At 51.7% G+C, this 14,622-nt stretch overlaps 5 protein-coding genes across 5 annotated transcripts; 3 read left to right on the forward strand and 2 right to left on the reverse strand.

Moving 5' to 3' along the window:
- Positions 1-240: 240 nt before the first annotated feature.
- Positions 241-2,409, forward strand: COCVIDRAFT_34802 (hypothetical protein; the record flags this gene model as incomplete). Its single annotated transcript, XM_014704565.1, has 1 exon — positions 241-2,409. One exon carries the CDS (start codon positions 241-243, stop codon positions 2,407-2,409), a length of 2,169 nt encoding a protein of 722 aa, XP_014560051.1.
- A 41-nt stretch (positions 2,410-2,450) lies between these two features.
- On the forward strand, positions 2,451-2,951 carry COCVIDRAFT_90284 (hypothetical protein; the record flags this gene model as incomplete). Its single annotated transcript, XM_014704566.1, has 1 exon — positions 2,451-2,951. One exon carries the CDS (start codon positions 2,451-2,453, stop codon positions 2,949-2,951), a length of 501 nt encoding a protein of 166 aa, XP_014560052.1.
- Positions 2,952-2,968: 17 nt separating this feature from the next.
- On the forward strand, positions 2,969-4,630 carry COCVIDRAFT_90335 (hypothetical protein; the record flags this gene model as incomplete). The annotated part of the gene is made up of 7 exons (XM_014704567.1): positions 2,969-3,030; positions 3,099-3,249; positions 3,297-3,384; positions 3,434-3,505; positions 3,555-4,058; positions 4,113-4,305; positions 4,354-4,630. Coding segments are annotated over 7 exons (1,347 nt in total), but the record flags the coding sequence as incomplete, so codon positions are not given.
- Positions 4,631-5,413: 783 nt separating this feature from the next.
- COCVIDRAFT_23706 (hypothetical protein) lies at positions 5,414-8,447 on the reverse strand (the record flags this gene model as incomplete). The annotated part of the gene is made up of 2 exons (XM_014704518.1): positions 5,414-7,735; positions 7,788-8,447. 2 exons carry the CDS (start codon positions 8,445-8,447, stop codon positions 5,414-5,416), a joined length of 2,982 nt encoding a protein of 993 aa, XP_014560004.1.
- A 2,741-nt stretch (positions 8,448-11,188) lies between these two features.
- On the reverse strand, positions 11,189-12,677 carry COCVIDRAFT_34807 (hypothetical protein; the record flags this gene model as incomplete). The annotated part of the gene is made up of 5 exons (XM_014704568.1): positions 11,189-11,337; positions 11,390-12,034; positions 12,082-12,209; positions 12,273-12,418; positions 12,468-12,677. The coding sequence occupies 5 exons, from the start codon at positions 12,675-12,677 to the stop codon at positions 11,189-11,191; spliced, it is 1,278 nt and encodes a 425-aa protein (XP_014560054.1).
- Between the last annotated feature and the right edge of the window lie 1,945 nt (positions 12,678-14,622).

Consider the following 14,622-nt stretch of genomic DNA (forward strand, 5'->3'; position numbering starts at 1 on the left):
AATGACTGCTCCAACCAAGGCGTGCGCTGATCTATTTCGCCCACCACAATACACCCACAAAAGCTGCCATGCATCAACCCTTTCTCTCGCTACCCACCCACATGCCATTCCTTGGGAAACGTTTGTCGTACACCTGGTTCCCGATAGACTACTTGTTCAACCGATAGCGCACCACTCCACGGCCTACTGGTTTCTCCACCAGGCTGTCATTACATAATTCGGGGTCCCACTTAACCAAACATGTCTACGGCGACTGCTGTCAAGCATCGTGTTGAGAAACGACTTCACCACGAAAAAGATGACAACAAATCAAAGACCCAAGCAGTCGTCGAATTCGCGCTGCAAGCAGAACGGCTAGGACAGTATACGCCAGAACAGGAAAATGAGACAACCGGCTCTACGCAGGCCATTGAAGCGCACTTTGTAACCCCGCAGGATCCTGTAATCGAGACTGCAGATGGGCGCCGACTACCTGCCGTGCCCCTTGAGGAAGCGACAAAACTCAATGAACTACGAGACATTATCGAGGATGGTCATGTGACGCAACAAAAGCCCTTGTCACCACGGTTGCGAGAAGCAAAAGATGGAACCGTACATGGACTCCTGACCAAAGAAGCCGAAATGGAGGGCGAGGGCAAGTCTGACGTGCCTCTGGGAGATGCGAAAGCGCCTTGGAAAACAAATCCTCTATTTCCACCATTACCCATGTATGGACCTCCAACGCTGCTGAGACAGTGCCAGTGCTGGTTCTTCAGGTTCTCCTCTGGCATCCTATCATTTCTGTTTCTTCTCGTCATTATACTAGGGGCCGCATTCACATCTCTCCCAGGCATGTTAAAGCACCTATTCTTGGTACTCACTTTTCGCGATCCAGAAAAGCGGCGTATCTTTTACAACGAGGAAGTCAAACGGAGAAAAGCCAGGAGAGAAGCAGAAGAGGCTTGGAGAAAGCAAGACAAGGTTATGCTGGAGAAAGGGCTAGAAAATGGTGACAAGCAAACAGCGAGAGAATACGAACCTCTGGAAGGTGGCCGCGATCCTCTCGTCTGCGATGCTCGTTACTATGCGCGACGGGTCGGCCTGGACTGCGAAATCTTCAACGTACAGACTGAGGATGGCTTCATCATCGAACTGTGGCATCTCTACAATCCCCGTGACTACAAGCGCACAAATGCCGGTCAGCGCTCACCACACTCGCCCGAGCTCTTTCCTGAGGACAGAACTCGTGTTGCTGGCTCGCAATATGAACCAGGCGAAAAGAAGTATCCGGTGCTCATGATCCATGGTCTCCTGCAGTCGGCAGGTGCATACTGTACAAACGACGACGATAGCCTTGCATTCTTCCTTGCCAAATCTGGTTACGACGTCTGGTTGGGCAATAACAGGTGCGGATTCAAGCCTAGACATTCGACGTTGGACTATGGCGATCCTCGCATGTGGGCATGGAACATTCGGCAGATGGGAGTGATGGACCTGCCTGCTCTCATCTCACGTGTGTTGTCGGAGACTGGATTTGAGAAGCTAGGCCTCATCGCACATAGTCAGGGCACGACGCAAACCCTCGTCGCACTTGCCAAGGAACAGCGCCCTGAGATCAGCGAGAAGATTAGCGTCTTCTGCGCTCTGGCTCCTGCCGCGTATGCTGGTCGTCTCATTGACAAGGCACAATTCAAGTTCATGCAGGTCATCAGTCCAAACATGTTCCGGGCGGTTTTTGGCATTCACTCCTTCATCCCCTTCATGATGACGATGCACAGTCTTCTTCCGGGCAAGCTGTATGGTGCAATGGGATATCGAGTGTTTGCCTTTTTGTTCAACTGGACGGATGCCCGCTGGGACCGTGGTCTGAGGGACCGGCTTTTCCAGTTCTCTCCGGTCTATGTCAGTGCAGAGAGTATGCGTTGGTGGCTTGGACGGGAATGTTTTGCAAGGCAAAAATGCATCTTGGCTACAAGAGAAGAAAAGACAATCGAGGACAGGGAGGATGAAGAGCGTGAGCGCAAGAAGTCGAGTGCGAGCGTGCAAGTGCAAGATAGTGGTGATGACGAAGGAAATGGTGATGAGAGCGAAGAGGACAGAAAGGCCGCTGAGCGCTACGCTTGGTACGGGCCTGGGACACCTCCTTTTGCGCTGTGGGTATGCGGCGCCGACGATCTTGTCGATGGGCCCCGGCTTCTTCGTCGGTTCGAACGCGGTCGCGAGCCTCATGTCGACGTGGTGCACTCCAAAGTCATTGAAGGATACGAACACTTGGACGTCATCTGGGCCATGGATGCGATTGAGAAGGTTGGCAAAGAGGTACGGGAGGTGATATGGAAGACGGCATCCGAGGACGCGCGCAGAGTATGCCGAACGCCAAAGGGGTGTGAGGACATGAAGGCGTTTTATGAGAAGAGCCGGACTAATTAGCATACACATAGACGAGATATCCCTGGGTTGGTTTTTTGTACATGAAGACAGCACAACTAGTTCTAGAAAGCGTTAATTTCATAGTAGGTTTATTGGACAATAGTTACTTTTTGGCAACCCCAGTTGTACAAGGCCTATGCATAACGCATATCTGTTATGCGAGGGCGTACCTGAGCGTGCACCAGTGCCCCCGCTGTGCCGCTGGCGTTGTGCGTGGTTGGCGTGGACGATTGGGGCAAAGTGGCTCGTCGCGTAAACAAAGGGCCCCTGCAGCCGACCCCACCAAACTACGACCAACGCGGCGCTTCTCACCGCCTGAACCCAGAACACTTCTACCCTCCAGCCTCGACGCCGGAACCCTGACGTCCCTTTCGACAGTCTGTTTGACACAGAAATCCATCCACCATGCGAGGAGAGGTATGTCTGCCTGCATTGGCCCTTGGATAGCCATGCATGCCCGTCCAATACACGACACCCCCGACCCGGCGCCCCCTCACTTCGCCGCAACAAAGCCATATTACTACATGCTACATGTACTCTAGGCTAACATTATGCTTCACAGATCTGCCACCTTCACATTGGCCAAGCTGGAACACAGCTGGGCAACAGCGCCTGGGAGCTGTATGTGACTGCACCCGCTACGCGCGCACCCCAAACTACCCGTTCCATCACTGACACCATGGCCTCAGTTACCTCCTCGAGCACGGCCTGTTGCCTGATGGTCGTCCCAACCCCGACGCGAAGGAACTTGGCGAGACTGGTTCTTACGAGACCTTCTTTACCGAGACTGGCAGTGGCAAATATGTCCCCCGTTCCATCTTCGTCGACTTGGACCCCTCTGTACGTGGATACCGTGCCGTACAATCGACCAGCGCTGACGGAAACAGCCCATCGACGAGATCCGAACTGGCGCCTACCGCCAATTGTTCCACCCCGAGCTTTTGATCAGCGGCAAGGAGGATGCTGCCAACAACTGTGCGTATTGGAAAACGTGTCGGGCATGCAACGTCACTAACGACAGCAGATGCTCGTGGCCACTACACTATTGGCAAGGAGATGGTTGACAGCGTGATTGAGAAGATCCGTCGCGTTGCTGGTGAGCACTCTCGTCATCGCCAATCTATTCCATTTGCTGACACGGCCAGACAACTGCTCTTCCCTCCAGGGTTTCCTCATCTTCCACTCGTTCGGTGGTGGTACTGGTTCTGGATTCGGTGCTCTCCTGCTTGAGCGCCTCTCGACCGACTACGGCAAGAAGTGCAAACTCGAATTCGCCGTCTACCCTGCTCCTCGCGTCTCCACCTCCGTCGTCGAGCCCTACAACGCCGTTCTCTCAACACACAGCACCATTGAGAACTCCGACTGCACGTTCCTCGTCGACAACGAGGCTGTCTACGACATCTGCCGACGCAGCTTGGACATTCCCCGCCCCAACTACGAGCACCTCAACCGCCTGATCGCTCAGGTTGTCAGCTCCATCACCTCCAGTCTGCGTTTCGATGGTGCGCTCAACGTTGATCTGAACGAGTTCCAGACCAACTTGGTCCCATACCCCCGTATCCACTACCCCCTCATCAGTTACGCTCCTGTCATCTCGGCCAAGAAAAGCTCTCACGAGAGCTTCAAGGTTTCTGACCTTACTTTCCAGTGTACGTTCTTTATTCATGAACAACTATGCGTATGCGCCTTGCTGATTTGAATAGGCTTCGAGCCCAACAACCAGATGGTTGTCTGTGACCCGCGCAACGGAAAGTACATGGCTGTCGCCCTTCTGTACCGTGGCGACATTGTTCCCCGCGACTGCTCGGCTGCCGCCGGTGCTCTCAAGGCCAAGTCATCCTTCAACTTGGTTGAGTGGTGCCCTACTGGTTTCAAGCTCGGAATCAACTACACCAAGTATGTTTCTCGCCTTTCGTTTTATCCATCCCCACTAACAAGATACAGGCCCATCAGCGTTCCCGGAAGCGAACTTGCCTCTGTCGACCGAAGTGTTGCCATGCTTAGCAACACGACTGCCATTGCCGAGGCCTGGTCTCGCCTTGACCACAAATTTGATCTCATGTACTCGAAGCGTGCTTTCGTTCACTGGTACGTTGGTGAGGGTATGGAGGAAGGAGAGTTCTCCGAGGCCCGTGAGGATTTGGCTGCGCTGGAGAAGGATTATGAAGAGGTTGCCAACGACTCTCTCGATGACGAGGGTGTTGAGGAGGGCGAGTACTAAATGTTGTCAAATATGCATGTGGAGTGATGGAGTGAAGAGATTATCAAGCGGTATGTGCTGGGATCAGCAAAAGACTTCTGGATGCTGCAGTGTTGATCGCCATGTTCTGCAGGTGAATCGACATCTTGAATGGAAGATTTTTGAGGTTGATCATTATTTAATTCGTTTCTTCTAAATATTTTTGTTGTGACAGAGTCAAAGTCAAATCTGATGCACATGTAGTCAGTTTATCCTACACGCTAGTTGGAATCTAATTAGTACAATTGCTCTTCACGTGATCACACTGCACCAGAAAAGACATGACAAGTCCAATAGTAATTATAAAATCTATGGATTATCTTCCAGGCGATACCAGTCCATCAGACTAGATATGGAAAGATGGTATAATAACTGTGAAAAAAAACAAAAGCCTGGCGCGCTGCCTCTTTTGGCTCTACCAAATAACTAATACTAATGCTTAATGCCCTTCCTTCTCAATTTCCCAGAACAAAGAGATCCCGATGGTCATTTTTGTTTCCAAACGACTATCTTCTTCTTCTTCTTCTTCTTCTTCCTTTATTTCTCGTTTGAATAGCTTCCCTGCTCAAACTAGTGAGAGAGAGAGAGGTAGAAAAAGACAAATCTAATGTGCTATAAATCTCGCAATCTCGTATGAGAAAGAGGAAAGAAAAGGATGTGAATGTGTGGAATGTACAAGAAAAGGAAAAAAGAAAGAAAGATATCCCATTCGCTTTTATTCACCTTCCCTAGGATTTTCGAGGGAAAAGCGGATAAACAAGGGGCTTAATGGAACCGTCTCATTTCGAACCCATCAGTGCGCGACCTTGCGGGTGGACTAAAGGTCCGTTCTGAATCCGCAGTACTGGGGGGTAGTGCTCCAGATACACCGGGGCTATCTATGCTATGTAGGGGTCGCAAATGGGTTTCCGAGAGGGACGCAGCGTCACGCACGGCAACTGAAGAAACGAGACCGGATCGTGGATCGAGCGTGTTGGTGCGAGGCGGGGTATCGTAATCGGTTGCTTCAGGGATATCAGCCATGGCAGCTTCCTCATCGTTGCCGTGGCGGTTGCGGGAGAAGAAGCGGTTGCGGTGGGTGCGCTCGCGCATAGTGGACGAGGCGTTTGTGCCTACACGCTGGAGACTGGTGCTGCGGCCGCTTTCTTGGGAGCCACGGCCGTTGCGGTCTTGGCTGTGGCTGGGAGACGTGACGCGGACGACGGTGGCGCGGGTGCGGGATTCCATTTCGCGGTCTTCGAGCACGTCGCCGCTGGGGTCGTCGAGGCCGATGGATTTCATGCCGAGGGAGAAGTCGACACGGCGGCCCATTGCTGAGAGGGTTTCGGGGGCCGCTCTTGTACCGGGTTGACGGAGGATGGAGCCGTGGCGAGTAGGACCGGTGCCTGCAGATGTGGGAGGCACGCTTTCGGCACCGTTTTCTGGGGCTGGTGCTACAAAAGGCTGGTCCTGTGGCTCGTTGCGGATGTGGCCGTTGGGCTGATCGGGTGTGCCATTGATGCCAACACCAGGCGTAGCAGGGTTCTGTAGATTTTGAAGATAGACGGGGAACGATTCCTTTTGACCGGGGTAACGCATGCGGGGGCCTTCGATTTCGCATTCCTGAATAGCCATGGTGAGCGCACAGATGAACTTGTTGCGACGCTGCAACCTGAGCAGTTCATTTTGCCAGTTAGACTTGTAGAAGAAGACGACGTTGAGTTCGAGCCAGTGGACCTCCTGGACAGCGCGGAGTTCAGTAAGAATATTGGTCTGGTATTCACGCTTCTCAGATGTAACGAATTCGAGGAGGACGTTGCGGAGACGCTCAATCTGCTCCAGGGTGGTACCAAACTTGATGATGATAGGGATGGCTTCGGCGAGAGCTCCAGAACGACGGTGGTTAAGGATAAAGAGAGTGTTGAGGTAGCTGTTGGGCGCTTGAACGATATGACCTTGCATCTTCTTGAACTCCGTGTAGAAGAGGGCGATTTCCTTGACAAAATAGTCATCACCGCGACCGAGATCACCTGTGTTACCGTACACAGTGACACGGTCACCAACATCGTAAGGGTGCTTGACGAAGACGAAGATGCACGACTGTAGGAACTCCTGGGCGGTGGCGGAGAAGAGCCAGGACAAGGCGAGAAGAGCCGAACCAGCAGACGTAAGTACACCAGCAGCCGAAGTCGAAATGAGCGAGATGAAGACAATGATGGTGATGACGACCACAATGAAGACGAAGACATCGTCCAGCTTGGAGACGACGCTATCGAGATCCTTGAGAGAAGCAGTAATGGACTTGCGTTCACGACCAATCTCCACGCAGACTGCCTCAAGTTCTTCCATTGAAATGTCGCCGTTCATGTCTTTGTCGAACATGGAAAACGCAGCAGTAGCCTCCTCGTCACTGTCAAAGGCATTGTTGAGGTCCTCGGAGTGTACAGTCTCAGTTTCAGGTCGTGCAAAGGTGCGGTACAAGCGGCGGGCCAGTACTTGGGCGCCACTCGTGGTACTAATAAGCTGCAGTACGACCTGGTGAGGGTGGCCGCTGTTGGTTACCTGGCGACCAGTGAAGTCTCCAGCAACCTTTCCAGCAATGTCACCAAACTTGCTGAAGCCAACCTTGATGTTCTTCTGGGCTTCGGTCAACACCTGACCAGGGGTACGGGCTCCAGATTTCTGGGTTTCCTCGCTCTGCTCAAATTCCGAGTCTTCCATGGCAATCTTCTCTTTTGAGAATCTGTACAGCTTGGTAAGACTGCCAATCTGAAACTTGTTCAGTTCAATCCTGTCCTGATAGGTTCGGAGATGGAAGCTGATGGCAATGAGCTGGATAATGATTTTCTCGATGAAGTTCAGAACGAAGCCGACAAAGAAAGACACGAGCACCTTATTCATGTCGCGTTCCCAGTCTTTGGTCGTCTTGTTTCCGTCGAGATGGTGGTTAGTCATGGTCGGGAGAAAAGAGATTTCAATGGCCAGCCACCAGAAGAAGAGAGTGGCAGGCAGCTCAAGCTGCTTGCCCATGTCCCTCCATTTCTTACTGTTGTTGGTGAAGAGACTAGACACGAGACCAATTGGCCAGGGAAGTAGCTTAGCAAAGACCTACAATAGATGTTAGCATATGGGGATGCGATGGATGCAGAATAAATCTTACTCTGCCAGCCCACAGTGTCAACCAGACAATCATAAGCCATATAGAGAACCAAATCAGCTTAACCCCACCCACAGTAGCCTCTTTGAAGGCAAAGGCTCCGACGAGCAGAGGAATCAGAATCAGTAGCACCATGGGTGTAATGTAGGTAAAGTAGCGGACAAGCCATGACGAGTTGTGGACCTTTTTGAAGAACTTGGAGAAGCTGGTAGTGGGGTTCTCTGGTGGCTTGTAGCGAGCAGCCTGCTCGTGCAATGGGTTTGTAGCGGCATCAAAATCATCGACAAGGTCGTCGCGGCGAGATCGCACCCGTGTCATGGACCGGTTCGTGGACTGGTTCCGCTTGAGGGCTTCTTTCTCGTCGAGGCCTTGCTCGATTGCAAGCACAGCGAGGTCATCATTGAGTCTGCTTGCTTGCTCACGAGTTTGTGTAGGCGATTGCACGCCCCTCATGGATGCCATGTCTGGTTCGGTGTCGACAGTAAGGTGTGCGCCAGACTGCGATCGGTTATGCAACGGTCGTGGGTGATTATTCAGGTGTGGTTGGTGATGGTCGTCCCCAAAAACTGTACCGTCCTCGTCGGAAGACCGCTGGTGACCGTATTGTGTATTGTTGTCCATGTTGTATGTCGGCTCAGGCCGCTCGACATTTGGGGTCGTCATGGCGAATAAGCACAGTCGGACCCGTAGCCGTCGTGGATGATGATCGGCGCGCGATAGGAGACCGCGGTAGCCCTTGTTAAAAAGATCAGGGTAATATGGCAGCTCACGTCAGGCACTGAAACGAGCGTTTACTTTTTTCTTTCAGGGCCCAAGGGCAATCAATGGCTCGGAGTTGCTATTCGGCTGGTCCTAGGTGAAAGGGTCAACTAGTGAAACCGAGTGGCGTGACGTCAGGAGCGTGTCTCGTTAGTGAATCTAGCGAGTGACTGAGGTGAATTGGGGGGGCGTGCTGCGAGGATCAGTTGAGCGTGGGAGCGAAGGAGAAGAAATTAGAGAGAAGCAGGGTAGGACAACGGGTGGCAGCAGCGTATGTATGTATCGGTTGGGTGGAGCTGGCCTTGGGGTTAAAGGAGCAGGGCGAGGCAGCGCTGGGGCAGCGATTATTTTTGGGGACATAGCGATCTTTGCTTGCTTAGCATTCCAATGCTAACCTTGTGGTGGGCAGGAAAACTGGGTCGCAAAGGGTCGGCGGACGTGTGCGTGGCCATGGCAAAGTTGCGGGTGGGTCTCACGGTACCGTCTAGAATGTCTGTTGGGACGGGGGTTCTGGGAATGAGAGGGTCTGCAAAGACAACGGTGCACCAACCAGACATGGGCCAAGGGCTCGACAGCCTTCGCCTCGGGGCACCAAGACGCCGTCATCCTGTGTCTTTTGCAAATGCAAACACGGCCATTCTTCTTTGACATCCGTCGTCGTCGTCCGCGCCGTTGGGGCCTGCGCGGCGCTCCCTCGTAGCGCCCGCCACCGACGTCACCCAGCATCCGTATGCAGGTCCTGCGCATTGCTTTAGCTGCTCTTTTTTTTGAGTACAAAATTTCTTCGCCTTGACTTGATCTAGAGTAGGGTAGAGATGCTGCGCGCAAGCAGCTGATGACTTCTCCTGAGAAGCCAGCACACCACGTTCACATGTCCAATCGGCCATCCCGGTTTGCCCTGCCTGGTTCCAAGGCAAATTCTCCGAGCTTTCTTCTTATCTTTGATTTCAGGGACGCGCTGCTTATCGTGCGAACGAGTTTCAGAGAAAAAGCCGCCAGTTTACACAAAAAGCTTGTTGCGTGCCGATCCTAATCCCGCCCCCTGCATAGCCAAGGCTTCCTAGCGATCGCGTCGTGGGGTGCTCCTTCAAGATCGATGCCCCCAACTCCAGCAAAAGGATGGCATTCTCCAGTTTCGCGGACCCGCTGAAGTCTCTTCCTTCTCCATCTTTCTGACCCAGAGACGTTCTGGCCATGGGCAACGCGGTTCGCCTTCCCTGTGCTGTCTGCACCCAACTTACTCATGCCTGTTGCCAACCCTAGATTTCTCCCCTACACGTCGATCACCAAATTTACGGACGAGTGGAACCCTCGACACCGCATCCGTTCATCTTTCAATGCTCAAGCCCGACGAGGCGACGTGTCCTCGCAGCACAAATACTAAGCGATACGTCGTAGAGATTCGTGGTGGAGGCCGTATGCCCGGATCGTACAATCCACCGATTCCATGATTCCAATTGTGGGTCACATCCGCTGGATTGTGTCATACTACCCCGTATAGCCCAAAGGTCAATCTTCGTCATTTTGAGCTCCCCAACCCAATGCCGAGGGTCAAGTTTAATTGGCGTAGTCCCTGATCTCGTGGTATGTATTCTGTCCCCACATTTTTGGTGTGGAGTTGTATACATGTGTTGTTTTTCCCCTCGTATAGAGTAGGCGCGAAAACTGCAACCCTATGGTGACACCGCTTGCAACCCGACATCCAGCTAGTAATCGGTGTAAGAGCATCATAGAGTTGAAAGAATGAATCATACATGATACGCCTTCTTCTTAGCTTCTCGGGCGGTCTCTGAGCCGTCTAGCCTGGAAGTATGCTGCCGTTGGAATGATGTCTAGCACGACTTGGCACGAAGATGTCGTAAGTTGTGCAATATGACGCTGACGCGCTAGGGACTTGTGTCGCCTCATTCTCACTCCACTCCAATTAGTTCCCAGCTGGAAAATCTCATGGAACTTTATCTTCTATGCGCCATTGCACGTAGAGTTGGATATATTGTGCATCGCATAGCACTACGTAGCTTGTGGAAAGAACAGGTCCCGGCATCCCGCATGGGGCCTGGCGCCTTGGCGTTAACACTCGTACCTTGAGTAGAGTTTGAAGAGACGGAAGGACTCATGAAATTAATAATTCAGGGTTGCGGCTGAAAATGATGCAGCATCACTAAGCTAATCGTTCGTTCCATCACACTTTGTCACGTGTTCCGTCAAAAGCTTGCTACTGCAACCAAACTGCCAAAGAGCTTGCTTGATGGTCTCAACAACGGCATGTCCACCAGTCTTCAAGTCAGTGTTTCTTCAAAGATCAGGAATATGCTGATAAAAAATACTACCCACCTGGTGATAGAATCCCTTTAGTGCCCACAGCCGTTTTGAGGCTCTGTAGGCGACACGGGAACGCTAACCCCCATGTAGCTTGCAGGGGGCCGAGTCTTTTATTGGACACGCAGATACTACTAAAATCAACCTATCCTCTTTGAAAACCTGCCGTGAATAGAAATTGAAAAGTTCAATTTACATCCCTTATGTTTCCGCAATGCAAGAAAACGGTACAGCGAAATAAAGCCAAACTTCTCTCTGACCATCACATGTTTGTTGTACAATTTCTTTTCTCCTTTCTTCCCTCTCTGAGCCTACTGCTTCTCCGGCTAGCCTGTTCTCGCCTCATCTTCAGCTGTACCAAAGCCTCCCCAACCCTCGAATTCGTCCGCAAACTTGACTGCCGCGTTGAGCCAGTGACTCGGTGTATTGTCTGAGACACCCCACGTCTCTTCTGCCACCTTCAGCGCCCGCAGTGCTTGGGTTTGTCAGTCGAAATACAGCATGCATTGATGGTTGTCACGACTTGCCTTTCACATAGTGCTCATCCTTAGAATGGGGGCCATTGAGTGCTTTGTCCACAACATGTTTCCAGCTCTTCTTGCTATCTTCACCCGGAATTGCCTTGTCCATATCAATCACTGGCCGGGTCTGAGCAATGTACACTACAAGTGCAAATAGCCACCATTGTCGCAGTAGGCTCACGTGGTACTTTGCTGGGATCAAAGGAAGCAAGATGCGAATGGCATGTGAGCTCGTGAGCACATGCACAATAAAAAAATCATACTTGCCCTGAGAAGGAGCCGGTGTGCCCACCAAAAGGCCCATGCCTACTTCCTGGGCGGCACGGAATTGATCGGTTGGGCTGGTAATGTCCCAAGCATTCCAGTATTCTAGAAGTGCCTCCTCTCGCTCCTCCAGCACCTTTGAGATATCTCCACTCCTATCGTCATACAGACCATCGAAGCGACTATCTTGGCGTACCTTGTCTAGTAGACCGATCAGGCCAGATTGAGCGCCAGTCGCGCTATGAGGACTAGGCTTGGTGTATTTCGGGTCATCAATGTATTTGTGCAGGGAGTTGTAGCAGCAAGCGCCCATCGCCAGAGCCTCAATTGCCACCGTTTTGGAGTTTAGCTCATATGCGTATCCAAGGTGGATAAGGGGATGTGCGACTATGCAGTTTTAGTAAAATATTGTTAGTTGTGGGCGTTGAACGTACGTCCAGAGATCATGCCGTTGATCAATGGCTCCTTTCCCTGGAATAAGAACTCTTCGAGGACTTGCTCGACGCTGTACTTTTTGGTCACGAGCTGGTCCTCGAAGAAATCGATAAAGGCACGTTGGTACCTGTTCACAGGGTCAGCAGTTGACCCTCATTTCAGAGCAGCACTGTGGCAACTGGTAACGTACTCGGGTTTTCCCAAGAAGTCGCGCCAATCATCTTTGGTAATTTCGCCCGGTGCATCCTGCCAGGGCTCCAGTTCTTCGGCTTCCTTTTCGTAGATGTCGTTTAGATGCTCGGCAGTGCCTCCGAGAAGGTAAGCTGATCCTAGGATCTACGGAAGATGCTTAGCAGCTACAGGCTTTGTTGGGCGAGCAGCATACGTGTGGTGTGTGGTTATGGAATACGAGGTTATGGTATAAGATTCCGTAGTTGGCGTGATTTGCCTTGAGCAGATGCTTGAGGGTCCGCGGTCGCTTCTCGGCAGCTGTTTCGATATCATGAATTTCCACCGAGGGCAGGTTGACAGTCAGATGCGAACCCTCTCCGCCGCGAAGGAAGGATGGAAGCGATATTCTCGGTAGGCTGAACATTTTGTGCGGTGGTGTCGGAAGATGCAAGAGGAGGTTTGCGGGGAAGCAGGGCAAGGATGAACTCGCGTTGCGCCTTCCTCGATATGGTATGACGTGATGTGCTCAGTGCTGCTTGCAAGGCCTGCCGCCGTCGGTGTTAGTGTCGGACCACCAGCGCCGCATCCGAGAGCCTTGTCCTGTCTCCAACCCACGTCTAACCTTCAACGAGCTGCCTGTTCCATATTCCTACGCCTTGGCCGCCCCATCATGCCACGCCTGCAAAGGGCGGTTTCAAATCCATTACTCCATCGGGCAGGTTCCTGCATGTGTCGATCTCTGCGACCTTTTTCAGTGAAGGCTAGACTCCTGCAAACTCTAGACCCGCACTTATTTCTCACGTGTTGCTCCATCCTCACTCACAAACTCGGTCTTCTGCTCCGTCGTGTCTTTTTGCGCATACTCGATTGGGCAGGAAGGTCAGAGTGTCGATTGCGGCAGCAATTTTAGGGAAATACTAGGTTCATCCTAGGCCCCGATTTGCTAATACTTACGTACCTTTTTTAGTTCACCAGACGCCCACAGTCATTAAAAGACCCAGATTCCAACTATACAAATATTCTCGTTGTCCCTTAGAAGTCGAATTGGCCTCGATGCTCCCATTGGGCCCCGAACTCTATCTGATAGGCATAGAGTATCATATCATAATATGGTCAGGTACCTCAGCATAGTCAGCCACTCGTGGCCGCAGTTACCCGCCAATCGGCATTCGATCTCAAATTCTACCCCTTGTTCCTCACTGCATGCCGCCCAATGTTCCAACACGAGTGCCCAACGCGAAGCGGCGAGCCCGCCCTTCAGATTGAGGCGATTTACTTCTCACACGTCCCACACTTGCAGAGCTACCTCTGACTGTTGAAAGCACGATCGCATGGGCGAGAAGACAAAGGCCGTGCTATGACCCTAACAGCTGTCTGCATTTCCTAGGATATAATTGATGGGTTTAGGGCTCCGCTCTAAGACGTCAGGTCCGATGTACGTGTTACAGCCGGCCGTTCGTGACCAGAAATCCACCACAACTTTGTCATTCGGCATTCTTTATCAAGGATCGAATTCGGAGGACAAAAAGACATCTTCAGATTATTTGTTGATTCAACGATTCATAATAACAGACCCATTTGAAAATGGGCAGGTCGAATCACCTAAATAGGGCATCTACTGGTCAGAATTCTTGCCTAGCATTTTCACACGCACGTTTTTAAACACATACAAGCAAACTGTCTGATTTCATCTATCGGGTCTCGTGGAAGATTAACATTACTGTGGATAGAAAGTGACACTTTTCGCTGGCACAGTACCGGGTCCACGTCCGTTGCGCATGTTCCATCACCATCGCGGATAATAAGACTGTTGCTTCGTATTTTACTGCCTTTGCCATTGCTTCCGTGGACTGATGGAAATGCTGGCTTTGGATTCATTGTCGATAAGCATCTATTGAATAACCCTCCTCGCGAATGTTCAAAACCTTTAGTCAAGTCATCACATCAGAGGTCAATTGGACGCCCAAAATTTACATTAAATACCGCTTGGTGGCGTTCTGCAGGCGCACTGGCATCCGTCGTTCCTACATGTTTCGGCCATCAACAACCGACACACGGTTACATTCAGGTCCTAGTAGGACGCACCTACACAGGCTTTCATAAACTTTGCGCTCACTCGTCTAGCAGTTTTTAGTGTTACACAGTGTGCTGTAGTGCCACTGCATCCCACTATGGACTTAAGAACCTACCGGCGGATGCGAGCGACTGCAAGATTGGTTCAAGCAAAAAGCCAAGCGTGCCATCACCCCACAAGCGCATCTGCAACACCAGCCAACACCGCTGGCACAAGTCTCCAAATAATGTATTTTCTAATCGAGTCAAGCGCCGTCCCTGCCTCAGGTCATTGACCAGGCGAAAATCTACTAGTC

The sequence above is a fragment of the Bipolaris victoriae genome (genome assembly GCF_000527765.1).
Source record: "Bipolaris victoriae FI3 unplaced genomic scaffold scaffold_14, whole genome shotgun sequence".
In the NCBI taxonomy this organism is placed as follows: Eukaryota; Fungi; Ascomycota; class Dothideomycetes; order Pleosporales; family Pleosporaceae; genus Bipolaris; species Bipolaris victoriae.